The sequence below is a fragment of the Oncorhynchus keta genome, chromosome 14, assembly GCF_023373465.1.
Source record: "Oncorhynchus keta strain PuntledgeMale-10-30-2019 chromosome 14, Oket_V2, whole genome shotgun sequence".
Lineage (NCBI taxonomy): Eukaryota > Metazoa > Chordata > Actinopteri > Salmoniformes > Salmonidae > Oncorhynchus > Oncorhynchus keta.
The window spans coordinates 66045652-66059840 of NC_068434.1; the positions used below are offsets into that span (position 1 = coordinate 66045652).

Here is a 14189-nt window from a genome sequence, read left to right on the forward strand (position 1 = left end):
TGACCACAATATGATCCAGTGGTCACTTACCATATGTTTGCAATCAAAGACACAAGATTTTGAATTTGGTCTGGAGAAGCACACACAACTTTGAAAACAGCTCTCCAAAGGCTCTTCCAACAGAAACATCTGTCTGCCACGATCCATGGTCATAGGATGAAGTGACTTCTGCAGTGGACTGAACACATGCTAACCTACCTGTAAACTCATTGCATTCCCAAATCGATATTTCTCTCCCTTCTGAAAATTGAGTTTGGAGTTCCAGCTGGCAGGCAGGATGTAGATGTGATTATCAGTAGCAACAAGGCCATGTAGAGGTTGGGTATAACCCTGTTACATCCTCCCTGCCTCTTAGCCTGGCCTCCCATCCCTGCCTGCCTCCCCTCTCTGCCCTGGGCCCCCTTCTGCTTTATTGGATCACAATCAATATGGAGACCTGGTGATGAAGTACATCATTAGTCTGGGGCCTGGGCTACGGTCTTCATCTCACCATCCTACCGCTATGCCAAAGAGCACTTCTCCTGCTTTAACTTGACACTACTTACACTCTGTTAATAAGGAGGATGTGGTTGAGATCTCATTATGTTGTACAATTGTTCAAAAAACAGTTGGGTGTACAAGAGGAGGAAATGCACAATTATGAGTTATAGATATCTATGGCCTGTATCTATGATAGAGAGTGATACATTTTAAAGAGGATTTTTGGGGAGCATTTCAATCCCACATTTGGGCAGACGAGGAATCTCTGGATGTTGTTTCTGTTGCTGTATGTTGTAGTCAGTAAACTGTGATCAGGTTGTCACTGAATCGTAACTGGATGTTAGCCAGGAAGCACAGTCACATACTGTAGTATTCCATCCCTTCTGATAACATTCCCCCTGCTGATTGAATTAAAGCTCACTCAGGGCTCATTTCAGTGAACTAGTTATCTGAGGGGGAGATCTGTAACAGACACAGTACTAATGACTAAAGGTTGTGTGTGGGGCTGAGGGGATGAGTGCATTTATAGAACAGTGATGGTTCCATGACCACACTTGTGTGATGAGCATCCTTGTCTGAGACCTGAAGAGTTGCATTGCATGCAGGTATACATGCATCCGTTCTGTCCCTGTCGGTCACACTTAAGAATTGTCCCAGTGTTTTTTATTTTCATTTGAGAGGAAAGCAAGTTGAGATCATTGATTCCGTGCCCCTGTTGTTCTTTTGAGTTACACACGGTCAATGTTAAATAATACATATCATCCTCCAGGTCTGTGGTGCAAACATATCCTGTAGCTGCGACAGTCCTACAAATACAGGAAATGACGTCATTCGTATTCACTGTTCTTAGTTAACATGTCTCAACTAAAATAATCCCTGTCTAGTTTCAGGTCCATACCACAAATACACAAGGTAGAAAGAACAAGTGTTTCAACAGGACTTGAACACAATGATCATGTTCATCCTCATCCTGTGTGAGTATATTTATGAAAATGAACCTGATATTGATTTAGTTTGAATTGAATTCAAATGTATTTCACATTTTGCTATTTAAATTGGTCTGTGTTGTATCTTTTGAATGTGTTTTCTCCTCTTAAGGTGCCTTGTCAAGAGAGGCCATGGTCCAAACCACAGGCAGGTCAAAGTCCATTAATTGTTGAAGATGATTTCTCTTTTAGATCATTACAATATGATACTCCACACATAAACGGTTTACATGTTGCAGATATTTTATGAGCCAAATACTTTTTATTTTCTGAAATATTAGCCAAGAAGATTTTTCCAGCAAAGATCTATTGGACTTCTACAGGAACGATAATGGAGGGAAGTGACCTTGTGGTAAAATGTAGTACACATGGGCGCAAGGAAGACAAAGTGGCATATGTTTACTTGTGCATTAACGGAGTTGCAGTGGATCAGAAGAGAACTATACAAGAAGACACCCTTTTTACCATGAAAAGTGTTACTGGCCAACAGAGTGGCAATTACAGCTGTGTGTTCTCTAAAACCCTGTATCCATTCTCTGAAGTGCAGGGAAAAGGAGATAATTCACTTTCCATCCAGGTGATGGGTAAGGATCTTTTTACTGTCTGGATATGTTATTGCTCTTAGACATTCTTTGACACACAATGAGTGGACAAAACATTAGAAGTTGCACAATCTTTTGCCCTCAGAACATCCTAAATTCGTCGGGGCATGGACTCTACAAGGTTTCGAAAGCGTTCCACAGGGATGCTGGTCCATGTTGACTCCAATGCTTCCCACAGTTGTGTCAAGTTAGCTGGACGTCCTTTGGGTGGTGTACCATTCTTGATACACAAACTGTTGAGTGTGAAAAACCCCAGCAGTGTTGCAGTTCTTGACACACTCAAACCGGTGCGCCTTGCACCTACAACCATACCCCTTTCAAAGGCACTTACATATTTTGTCTTGCCTATTCACCCTCTGAATGGTACACATACACAATCCATGTCTGAATTGTCTCAAGGCTTAAAAATCCTTATTTAACCTGTCTCCACCCCTTCATCTACACTGATTGAAGTGGATTTAACAAGTGATATCAATAAGGGATCATAGCTTTCACCTGGTCAGTCTATGTCATGGAAAGAGCAGGTGTCCTTAATGTTTTGTACACTCAGTGTATATGGATATACTATCCTTTTCAATGTTTTTGATACATGTATATTTCAATGTGACTGCAATATTTGACACCATACATGATTCCTGTCTCTTCCTGCTGATACAGACCGTATACTCCCTGCAGACATATCACTTGCAGGCTCAAGAACTGTGAGAAAGGGAGATGGTGTGGAGTTTAAGTGTACGATCTCAGACCCAAGTTTTCAAACAAAAAATACCAGTGACTTAGTTCACGCTTACCTCAGCAAGTATGGCTCTGTTGTTCAGATCCAGGTGTTTGACGTCGAGAGCACGGAGGTAACTTTTACGATTAAAAGTTTTAATAAGAACGATGCAGGTAACTACAGTTGCGTGATTGATCTGCAATCAAAAACCCTCAAAGACAAAGACAGAACATTTTATGGAAATAATGCAGTATTTCTACAGGTTAATGGTAAGAATGTATGGTGTTTCTCTAAATACTTCTATATTTAAATAATAGCGTCACTTCATACGTAACTAGTTTTGTTATTGAACATTGATGGTTGTAGTACGTTGTTACTATAGAAGTGAGATGTTTAACAACAAATCTGCTTTCCTTTCCAGTGTCCTGGAGTCACTTAATCCCACTCGTGTCCTGCGTCTGTTTTCTTCTGATCTCATCACTGATAGTGGGCATATGGTGGCTGTTCATTAAACAAGGTCAGGCCATTTAACATGGACATTACTCTGGATATACAGGTCTAATTCATATAGAATAATGTTTATCAAACTAATACATTCCGTATCTGGATTGAATGCACTATCCGGAGCCGTTCTAATATCATTGTCATGATAGTTATCTTGAGTTTAACCAATAATCTTACATTTCTTTTTTGACAGGAGCTTTACAATGTTATCGTGGAAGGTAAGCATATAGTTTTCATTACATTTAGCTAGTTTGTTTAGCATGATAGTGTATAATGATTGAACGGTTCACATGTATATTTCCTCCAGAACACCACAACAGGAGGAGAACGATGCGCCAATGACAGGGGAGGGTGACGGTATGTTTTTTAAGCTTTCCGATAAAACTATTGTTCTATGAATGGACATTTATTTCACATTCTGAGATATTTCTTTGTCTTAGACGGAACGTCAAGCGTGGAGGAAGAATCCAGGTAGGAAAATCATGTATATTTGACATTTTACTTAATTATATCAAAAATATTTATTTGTATCTATTTGTATTAGTTAGACTACATTCTGTATTTCTACTGCAATGAAGCAATGGAGAAACACAAAGGTGTTAGATGACTTAAATACAAAAACAATAATGCAAAGTGTGCTGCTTCTATATAAAGGTGTATATGAATTAGATTCATATTTAATGGAATATGACAATCTAACAACAACAACCAATGTAAAATAATCTGTATCTTGTTTATTTCTCAGTGATGAATTTGCCTGTGACAGTGAGGCCAGTAAGATAATCTTTTTTTGTTTGTTTGGATAATGGTTAGCTGCATTAACTATGCTTTAAATTAAATGTGTGTTTTAAAATACTGATGCTGATACTAAGTAAATCGTCATGAATATAGTTTCAGTGCCTTGCTTTAAAACAGGAGTCTATATTTCTTATTTAAAATATAATTTGAATCTTATTCCCCAAACAGGTGGGGAGGAGTACCAGAATCTGGGTGAGAAATGTTTAGGTAATATGATGCTGCACAAACATGTACTGCTTATGATGTAAATTAAAAACGGGTATGTTTTTTCATTCTTACATTTGCAATACTGGGTTCAAAAAAAATGATTTTTAAATACATTGCTTTGTTAAGAAAATAAGATATTTAATCTTCTAGTCTCCCAAACAAATGATTTAAGGTACCAACATTTGGGTGAGAAATGCTTAGATAATGGTCATGACTGAAATATTATGCCACACCCTGAGTGAAAATAATTAATTGTTTTAACGGTTTTAACATCTTCTAATCAGGTGTTGAGATTGAGACATACAATGAGCTGGGTGAGAAATGTTTAGATATTATGAAGCTTCATAGAAATTCAATGATTATATTGTGACATTTACAGTACTGGGTGAATGGTGATCTAACAAATTTCAGGGCCTTGGTTGATTGTTTTAATGATATATATTTAACTTCCATCTTCATATCTCCAAAACAGAGGATACCACCTACCAAGAAATTCTGGTGAGCTGTGAGTTCCAAATGAGCTTTGACTAACGATAAATAATGATTATAATGACTCTTAGTTATAGAGACTTACAGGGCTACACTCAATTTCTTCCTCTTTTACTTTTACACGCCTGTTGTAATTTTATATTTCAGGTTGAAACACGGAAAATTAAACACGTTATGGTGCGTGTTCAAGGTGAGTTCAATATTTTGAAATAGTAATAATAGTACATGAGGTGTATTTTGGGGATTTCCATACGTCAGGCAGAACGAGTCAGGTTTTGTTTCACGGTATCTATCTGACCATGGAAAATATCTTGTCTCACTTTCTATGTCAATGGTGTAATTTCTGATGGTTAATAGTAGTTTGCATATGAAACTACAGACGCATTCAGTCACATTTTCTTCACATAAAGAAAACCAAGATAAGAATGGTTTACATCATGATCTGGGTATATATCCTCTGTGCAGAGAATACAGACTTGAGAACTTCTCCTCGGAGCTGTGGTGTACACTCTCCAATTCAGCGTTGCTTCTGTGATTAACCTACTTAATCATTGTCTTAATGTCATTGTCCCACCTCATCTTGGATGAAAACTGAAACATTTCTGATATAAGAATGAACACACAGCTGTCATCTAATGTGATGAAGGATTTTGTCGGACCAGATATAATATGTTGGGGACTTTTCATACGCAGATGCAGCCAATCAAGGCCCAGATGCAGAAAGATATGTATGCTAAGTCATGCAAGAAGACCGGACGTCATCAATACATGCCTTAATCATTATTAGATCTGCATTATTTCAAAGCAGTACTGCATGTGTACTTCATGGTTACAGTATCTATAATGATGTATTTTATGTATTGTGTATTCAATGTGTGTCTTCCGTTGGACTACTCCTTGCATGTTCAAGTTGACGATGATGCCAAATTGTCTGGTGACCTGACATTTGCGATGCATTCTATTAAATCTTCCGTGGAAGATATTTAAAAAACGGAGTCATTTTAAAGTACCACATTCAGTATTATTGCTGGATATACTGTTGTATTCTCCCTCTTATAAAATATGTTTTAATGTTCTCGAACTGTGAATGTGGTGTACTTCTTTCTTGGAACTGAAAACAAATACAATCGTCTTATAGGCGCAGTTTCAGTTGGGACAGCAGTTTAGAATTTCACCCTTGATAACAAGGAAGACTGTGGGCTCACTTGGTCTAACCAATATGTGATGCTGTCACCAATTCTACAGTCTCCACTAAAACATGCAAGGATACATTGAAGTTTAAAATAAGCCATTCTTAAATATGTGAATCTTGCAGACAGTTTTTTGTGTTTTATTCTATGCAACTAGAAAGCCTGGTGATAAATAATACATATATTAACATTTGGACTTATATTTGCATATCCACTGATGTACCACATATACATAGTCCAACCACAACGTACGGACAATTATATCAGGAAATTACACTGGCACTACAAGGCTAATCATTAATTACACTGGCACTACAAGGCTAATCATTAATTACACTGGCACTACAAGGCTAATCACTAATTACACTGGCACTACAAGGCTAATCATTAATTACACTGGCACTACAAGGCTAATCATTAATTACACTGGCACTACAAGGCTAATCACTAATTACACTGTATCAGACACATTTCAATGTTGCTGATGTGTACACCATAAACAATGAAGATGAGGTCAGAGGACTGATGTGTTTCTTCAAAATGAGCTGCCCAGGACTCGGCCTAAGCTCTGTAATAAAACTTTGCATGAAGGTTAGAGGCTTCTAATTCGGTCCCTATTCAGTTTCCCATAATTCACATAGCTACATGGTTATAGACACAGTATGTTATGTGTGAAAACATCACAACAGGCTGAAGATCACACCATGAGTCCCATCTTATTCACAATATGTGAGTATTTTCACAATTTTGATCAAGGTAAAGCATACTTATGGCCACATATTGTCCCCAATATTCAACCTGGTTGTACAAACTGTTATCTCTATCTGTTTCTAAATGCAGATTTACTGGTTAACTTGGCAGAGACAGGTACACTTACATAATGGAATTCTAAAACACAAATAGTCAAATCTGTCATTTTCTTACAGTACAGCTAATGTCTGAGAAGATTCATTCTAAACATTGGAACTTCTGAAACTTAACTTTTAATCATAAATGATGTTTTTCACTCTTCAATGATGAAGCTAATATCTACCCAGCAAAGCTCTGTGGAGCTAGTACCCACAGAAGGAAAGACAGTCCATGTGAAGTGCAGCACTACAGGCACCAGAAAACCGTTGAGCAAGATCTATGTTTACCTTTGCAAGAATGGAAGTGGAATGAGAGTAAGAGAGCTGGAGAAAGGTGAAGATGACACCATTTTCACCATTAAGGATGTAAAATGAGAGGACTCAGCCATATAATGCTGTGTGTACAGCACATCATATTGAAACTAAAACTCAGTCAAGTGAACGCAAGTGTCAATCTAGCCATCATTCAGGTCTACAAGGAGGGAGAAGGTAGGACCTACTTTGTGTTGTATATGGATGGATAATCAATTGTTTATACTGACTATATGGCAACTTCTGCGTAAATACGTATGTCTCTCTGTTCGGTATTTCAGAAGAGGTTCATCAAGAGGTCCATGAAGAAGCTGCACATGATGTGAGACTGGTCACTGTAATCCAATTGATAAATTCAGTTGTTGTGGTCATACTTCTTTTGTCTGTATTATTTGTTAGTTACTACTGTTCCTGGATGACATACAGTACAGTCGTAACAACAACAGAATAGCAATACTATTTTCTTGATAATTCTTTTATGTAATCTACAGTAGGTGTTTAGGTCCATACCACAAATACACAAGGTAAAGAGAGTTACCTAATGTTTCAACAAAACTTTAACACCATGATCATGTTCATCTTCATCCTGTTTGAGTATATTTCAAACAATTAACCTATTTGATCATATTTGGGTCACAACATTTCCAGTTGTTTCACGTTTTTTCCATTTTTGCCACATGTATTTTCTTATCAAAGTTTCCTGGTCAAAAGAGGCCATAGCCCAAACAAAAGGTATGTCAAAAAAACATTTGTTAACGTTGTTATCATTAAAGGACCAATCTACAGTTGCTACGTCCGATCCTGGACTAATAAATGAAGGTTATGTACCCATTCATTCTTGAAGAATATAACTTATAAACATGAGCTTAGTTGAACTGTTCTACCCCATCAGAACCTAAAACGTAAGCTTGTTTTACTCCACTGTGTTTAAATAAAGTAAATGTAAGCATACACTGTACAGCCTCAAAACATGGTTAAAACTATAACATCAAGGATGGTCAATCCTTTCATCCATAGCTCTGTCTACGAATTTAAGAGTGTTCACATTTCTCCAAACCCATCCCTCAGCTTTTTACCAAAACAGTGGTGGGGATGACGCTTTGTTATTGTTTCAACAGCTGATTGCCCCCTTTAAAAAAAAAAGTGATTGTATGTATTTTACATTTTTGTAGATGAGTACATTCTAAATACTACACTTGCATAACATGTGTTATGTTTATATTTTATTTGCCATTTTTCAAATATTCAAATATTAGTTAAGGACATTTTTACAGCAAAGATCTATGGGACAGAAACAAGAATAATGGAGGACAGTGACCTAGTAGTAAAATGTAGTACATTTGGGTGCAAGGATGAAACAGAAGTGGTACATGTGTACTTGTGTTTGGATGGGGTTGCAGTGTATGTGGACAAATGTGAAAAATATGATACCCTTTTCACCATGAAAAGTGTAACTAGCCAACAGAGTGGCAATTACAGCTGTGTGTTCTCTAAAACCCAATATCCACAATCTGAAGCGCAAGGAAAAGGAGATAATTCACTTTCCATCCAGGTGATGGGTAAGGATCTTTTTACTCTCTGGATATGTTATTGTTGTTAGAAATAGTGAACATATGGATACAATACATGTAGTGGCGATTTCCTATGACATGCCACGAGCACAGGAGAGAGCTGTCCATAACACGTCCACCCAAAAAAATCAGCTTTCCAAACGTTACTCTTTTTGGGTGAAGTTCCCATTTATTGCGCATATAAAATATAAATAGCTCAAAAACTCATATTCCTATAGAAAAGTTGCAGAGGCATGCATTCTTTAAGCTATATCTGTGATACAATAACAACTGTATGTTCTCTCCTCTCACCTGTGTTAACCCTTCCTGGTCACCTGTGCTACCTATATGCACATGTGACCAGTGACCCATGACCCCATCATATAGTGCCCTCTAGTGTACAAAACAAGTAAAAAATAACCATTGACAGAACATACATACAACACATAAACAGGCCAAAACGGCTCCTACAAAATACATTCAAATATTTTTGATACACATATTTCAATGTGACTGAAAACACACCTTTCCTATTTCTCTCTTTTCCACCTCATGCAGACCGGATTCTCCCTGCAGACATATCACTTTCGGGCTCAAGCACTGTAAGAGAGGGAGAGGATGTGGATTTCCAATGTACTATTATTAGAACCCCCCAGAGAATAGAAATGACCAGTCACTCTTACCTCTGCAAGAACGGCACTGCTGTTCAGATGGAGGAGTTTGATGTGAATCTGATGGAGGCAACTTTTACAATTAAAAGTGTTATTAACAATGACACAGGCAACTACAGTTGTGTGCTTGATCTGCAATCAAAACCCCTGGATTATACAGGCAGGAAATGATATGGAAACAATTCAGCCTTTCTTCAGGTTAATGGTGAGAATGTATAGCTCAAAACTTTTGCACTATATGAAAGAGACCAAAGAAATTGACAAAAAAATGTGAATGAATCCATCTATTCTGTATTTCAGAGGCTGCACATGACGTGAGACTTGTCAATGTAATCCGATTGATAAATTCAGCTGTTGTGGTGCTACTTCTACTGACTGTAGTGGCTGTTAGTTACTACTGTCCAAACATGGTGAGTTCAATGTCTTGAAATATGGGACACACGGAACTTTGGTGGTGTTTGGGGATTTTCATTACCTTTATTTAACTAGACAAGTCAGTTAAGAACAAATTCTTATTTTCAATGATGGCCTAGGAACAGTGGGTTAACTGCCTGTTCAGGGGCAGAACGACAGATTCGTACTTTGTCAGCTCGGGGGTTTGAACAGCGCTCTAACCACTAGGCTACCGTGCCGCCCCAAAGTCATGAAAGTCAGGTAGTAAGTTTGAAGTTTCTCTGTTGGGGGTGTTATTTCTGATCATGAGAGGTGTAAGAGGCTGTTTGTATAGAAAACCTGTCCATATGTAGACCTATTCAGTCACATTCCTATTTTTAGCCATGACCTCTGTCTCACAGTATTTCACCCACAATGCTGTTTACAGAGAAGCACTGAAGTGAAAATGTATAATGATGAACACAGGAATATAAATAAGACGTGGGGTCTCTCCACACATAGCTTCCATCTACATGTCAAGTCACAATGAAGGATGTGGACCTGACGTTCTCTGTGGGTTTTGTTCTCAGACGCAGCAACTGAAGGGCCTAAAGCAGAAGCCGTGTACCAGACCACACACACAGACAGGCTGTTGTCAGTACATTTAACAACGGCAAGCTGCAATCTATTTTCAAGCCACACATTACATGTGGACTGTTGATCTTGCGCAAACATACAATATCTGTCTTGTCTACTCACTCCTTGCATGCTGTAGTTTAATGTAGTGGACATGACTATTTGTCAACTCCACATTTTCATTATGTTGTTGACTGACACACTCAGTATTCCATTTCATGTTTTACTCGTGCACTAGTTGAGCTACTGAGCTCGTGAACAACAATGTATGGATCCCTGCAATGGTTTCAATAAAGTTCAAATGATATCAGATGCCCCGACTTCCATTCTTATAATCACAAGACATACAACATAAATAGAAACTTTACACGTGCTCTCTTGCAAACTCTAGTTGATGTGATTGCCTATTTTTGTGGACTTTGTTTTATGAAGTAGTGGAACTTGAATGAGAGTTTTGAAAGGGAAGACATTTTCCCTACATACTACATACTACAGTACCATTGTTGGGTACCATTGTTGGAAATGTTTCTACTCATTATAAATTTGTTGGTGTTAGCTTTTTCGAAGCTCAGTATTACAGGCCTCGGGAGTTTGGAACCCCACATTTGAAAGTTAATAAGAAGACCGAGTGGTACACATTTCAAAAAGGCCTAATGTAACACTGTTACTCCCCATAGGTTACAGAGCCCAACCTAAAACAGACTCAACGATCAAATGTTGTTTAAAACAAATGTCCACTTGAGATACCCACCCTGCACCACTAGTCACTACATATGAATCCCACAGCCTCGACTCTCTAAATGTTATGGTACGATAATCAAGGTGACAGAGTACTAGAAAGTCAAAGAAGATGATAAAGTAGTAATCCATTGTAATTGATTGAACAAATACATGTTTGGTTTGTATTGTAATCAGAACATCATGTCATAGAAATTGTCCAAGTCACTGCTTCCTAAAAGCTGCTGCATTAGCGAGCATTTACCATAGATACATTTTGTTGTTAAATTCATCACAATATATTCATGCACACAGGTTCTCTCTTGAAAGATGTATAGCCATTGTAATATATTATTTTCATGATCTCTTTTCTACTGATATGTGTGTGTAAGCAATCACACAAGTTATAAAAAGCAGTTGTGCTGCATCCAGCTATCTCACTCAATGTATTAGAGAGCATCCTGTCAGGCTGTATCACAGCCTCGTACGCCAACCGAACCGCCCTCAACCGCAAGGCATCACCGGGGGCAAACTATCTGCCCTCTAAGACACCTACAGCTCCCGATGTCACAGGAAGGCCAAAAAGATCATCAAGGACAACAACCACCCGAGCCACTGCCTGTTCACCCCGCTACCATCCATAAGGCGAGGTCAGTACAGGTGAGAGACTGAAAAACAGCTTCTATCTCAAGGCAATCATACTGCTAAACAGCAATCACTAACTCAGAGAGGCTGCTGCCTAGATTGAGACCCAAATCACTGGCAACTTGAATAAATGGATCACTAGTCACTTTAAACAATGCCACTTTAATAATGTTAACATATCTTACACAACCCATCTCATATGTATATAATGTACCTTATACCATCTATTGCACCTTGCCTATGCCGCTCGGCCAATCGCCCATATACTTACATGTACATATTCTTATTCACAACTTTAGATTTGTGTGTATTAGGTAGTTGTTGGGGAATTGTTAGGTAACTTGTAAGATACTACTGCACTGTCGGAACTAGAAGCACAAGAATTTCACTACACTCGCATTAACATCTTCTAACCACGTGTATGGTGACCAATACAATTTGATTTGATTTGATTACCTGGTATTCATCAGAAAGGTGTGTGGTACTCATGGGAGAGAACTCAAAGGTAATACCTAAGTACCGGTGCGTATTATAGTGAATCACACATGAGTAACAACCAGGTAATTATTATGTAACTACGAGATGAAATGACCTAAGACATTTGACTATGTGTGTCTTTAAGATAAGCAGGGTGACGTGGGTCATTGGAAGCTCTGTGACGCAACCTCTCATCATGATCAAAGACGCTTCTAATAGGCCCCTATTGTTTCCCAGATATTCACACTTAAAAACTCTACATGATGATTCCCCCCTAGAGAATCACAAAAGGCTACAAGTCACATCATGGGTTCCATCTTTCTTATGATATGTGAGTATCTTAACAAATACAGGTTAGCGTAAGCATATGGTCTCTAAATGATCCATACATACCGTACATACTCAGTATGCAGTCAATCTACTACTAATAGTTGTATGTTTTATGGTTTTCTATTGAAACTGCCTGTTGTGTAAATCTCCCATTATTTCTACACAGTCACAGTAACAGCAGGTGTACTGACCATCTCAGAGGAAATAGGTAAGAGGACATTTTTTAAATCCTAAAATGTAGAGTTCAAATCATTTGCGTTCCTCTACAGTTTAAGCCGTTTTATTCCAAATGTGTATTGCAAAGACGCTTAATTGTCCTTAATGCTCTCTTTCACTCTCAAATGATGTAGCTGTCTACACCCCAAATATTTTTGGATCAAAGTCTCAATTTAGAAAGGGAGGTACTATAGACTTGAAGTGTAATATCTCTGGCATCAAAATATGTATTTCTATTAGAACTACATGTTGTGTAAATCTCCCATTATTTCTACACAGTCACAGTAACAGCAGGTGTACTGGCCATCTCAGAGGAAATAGATAAGACATTTTAATACTAAAATGTAGAGTTCAAATCATTTTTGTTCATCTACAGTTTAAGCCGTTTTATTCCCAACATGTTTATTACAAAGACGTTTAATTGTCCTTAATGCTCTTTTTCACTCTCAAATGATGTAGCTGTCTACCCCGCCAGGCTTTTTGGATCAAAGTCTCAAGTTAGAAATGGAGATACTATAGATTTGAAGTGTATTATCTCTGGCATCCAAGGATCTTGGGACAATGTTCATGTGTACATTTGCAAGAATGGAGTTGGGATGAAAATGAAGGTTCTGGAGAAAGGGGAAGGTGACACCATTTTCCTCATGAAGAATGTTACAAGAAATGACTCAGGCACCTACAGCTGTGTGTACACCAGAGATAAACTCGCACCCAGTCAGGTGTTCTCAACAGGCAAGGATTTAGTAGCCATCCAGGTCTACGAAGGTAGGATTTACTTGTGACTTTTTTTGTTAATGAATTAATTTGGCCTTTTGGGAGGGGGGGGTGTCAGTTAATTAATTGTCTGAATAGGTTAGAGTTCATGGCTCTTATTGATATGTATTATTATTTAGACTTTCTCTGAACTGGAGGACATTAGGCCAATATCAGGCTTTCCATAGACATTTGAAATATCTTCGTGACTAGAAGAGTCTCCAGGCTTCAATTATAACTGCATTTTGAATGAGCAAAAAATAATAATTACACAGGCTGTTTAGTGAAACTAACCCCATCCGAATCTTCCACTGGAAAAACGGATATGCTGGTGTGATAATAACCAACGTTCTATAGTAATACTAATCCTGCGTGAGTAGGGCTACAGGCGGATGAGGTGGATTGAGACAGCCCATGCAAAGAAACAGATAACTCTACTTTAAACTGACAGATTTTGCTGGGGATTTTTTTATGATGTTACTTCGGGGGTTAACATCAGAGGAGGCTGGTGGGAGGAGCTATAGGAGGACGGGCTCATTGTAAAGGCAGGAATAAGTGGAACGGTATCAAACACATCAAACATATGAAAAACACGTTTGACTCTGTTCCGTCTATGCCATTCCTCCCATTACAACGAGCCTGTCCTCCTATAGCTCCTCCTACCAGCCTCCTCTGGTAACATTGACAATTC

General features: G+C 38.2%; 1 protein-coding gene across 4 annotated transcripts; it reads left to right on the forward strand.

The window, feature by feature from the left end:
• Nucleotides 1-63: 63 nt before the first annotated feature.
• Nucleotides 64-5926, forward strand: LOC118393809 (uncharacterized). Of its 4 annotated transcripts, none has more exons than XM_035786893.2 (14): nucleotides 64-1454; nucleotides 1579-1614; nucleotides 1748-2050; nucleotides 2726-3052; nucleotides 3205-3300; nucleotides 3481-3505; nucleotides 3595-3644; nucleotides 3728-3758; nucleotides 4033-4061; nucleotides 4254-4292; nucleotides 4577-4606; nucleotides 4765-4797; nucleotides 4929-4971; nucleotides 5475-5926. In XM_035786893.2, the coding sequence occupies exons 1-13, from the start codon at nucleotides 1430-1432 to the stop codon at nucleotides 4931-4933; spliced, it is 1029 nt and encodes a 342-aa protein (XP_035642786.1). In that variant the 5' UTR covers nucleotides 64-1429; the 3' UTR covers nucleotides 4934-4971; nucleotides 5475-5926. The 4 variants fall into 4 exon arrangements, with proteins under 4 accessions (XP_035642786.1, XP_035642784.1, XP_035642787.1 ...); XM_035786891.2 differs by having other exon boundaries at nucleotides 4765-4790; XM_035786894.2 differs by having other exon boundaries at nucleotides 4254-4277.
• Nucleotides 5927-14189: the final 8263 nt, after the last annotated feature.

What these genes read in the sequence shown, in the direction of transcription:
- LOC118393809 (XM_035786891.2), top strand. Translation starts at nt 1,430, where the DNA reads ATGATCATGTTCATCCTCATCCTGT. An exon ending in AATGACAGGGGAGGGTGACG is followed by an intron (nt 3,645 to 3,727) that starts GTATGTTTTTTA and finishes TCTTTGTCTTAG; the next exon opens with ACGGAACGTCAAGCGTGGAG. An exon ending in CCACCTACCAAGAAATTCTG is followed by an intron (nt 4,791 to 4,928) that starts GTGAGCTGTGAG and finishes TTTATATTTCAG; the next exon opens with GTTGAAACACGGAAAATTAA.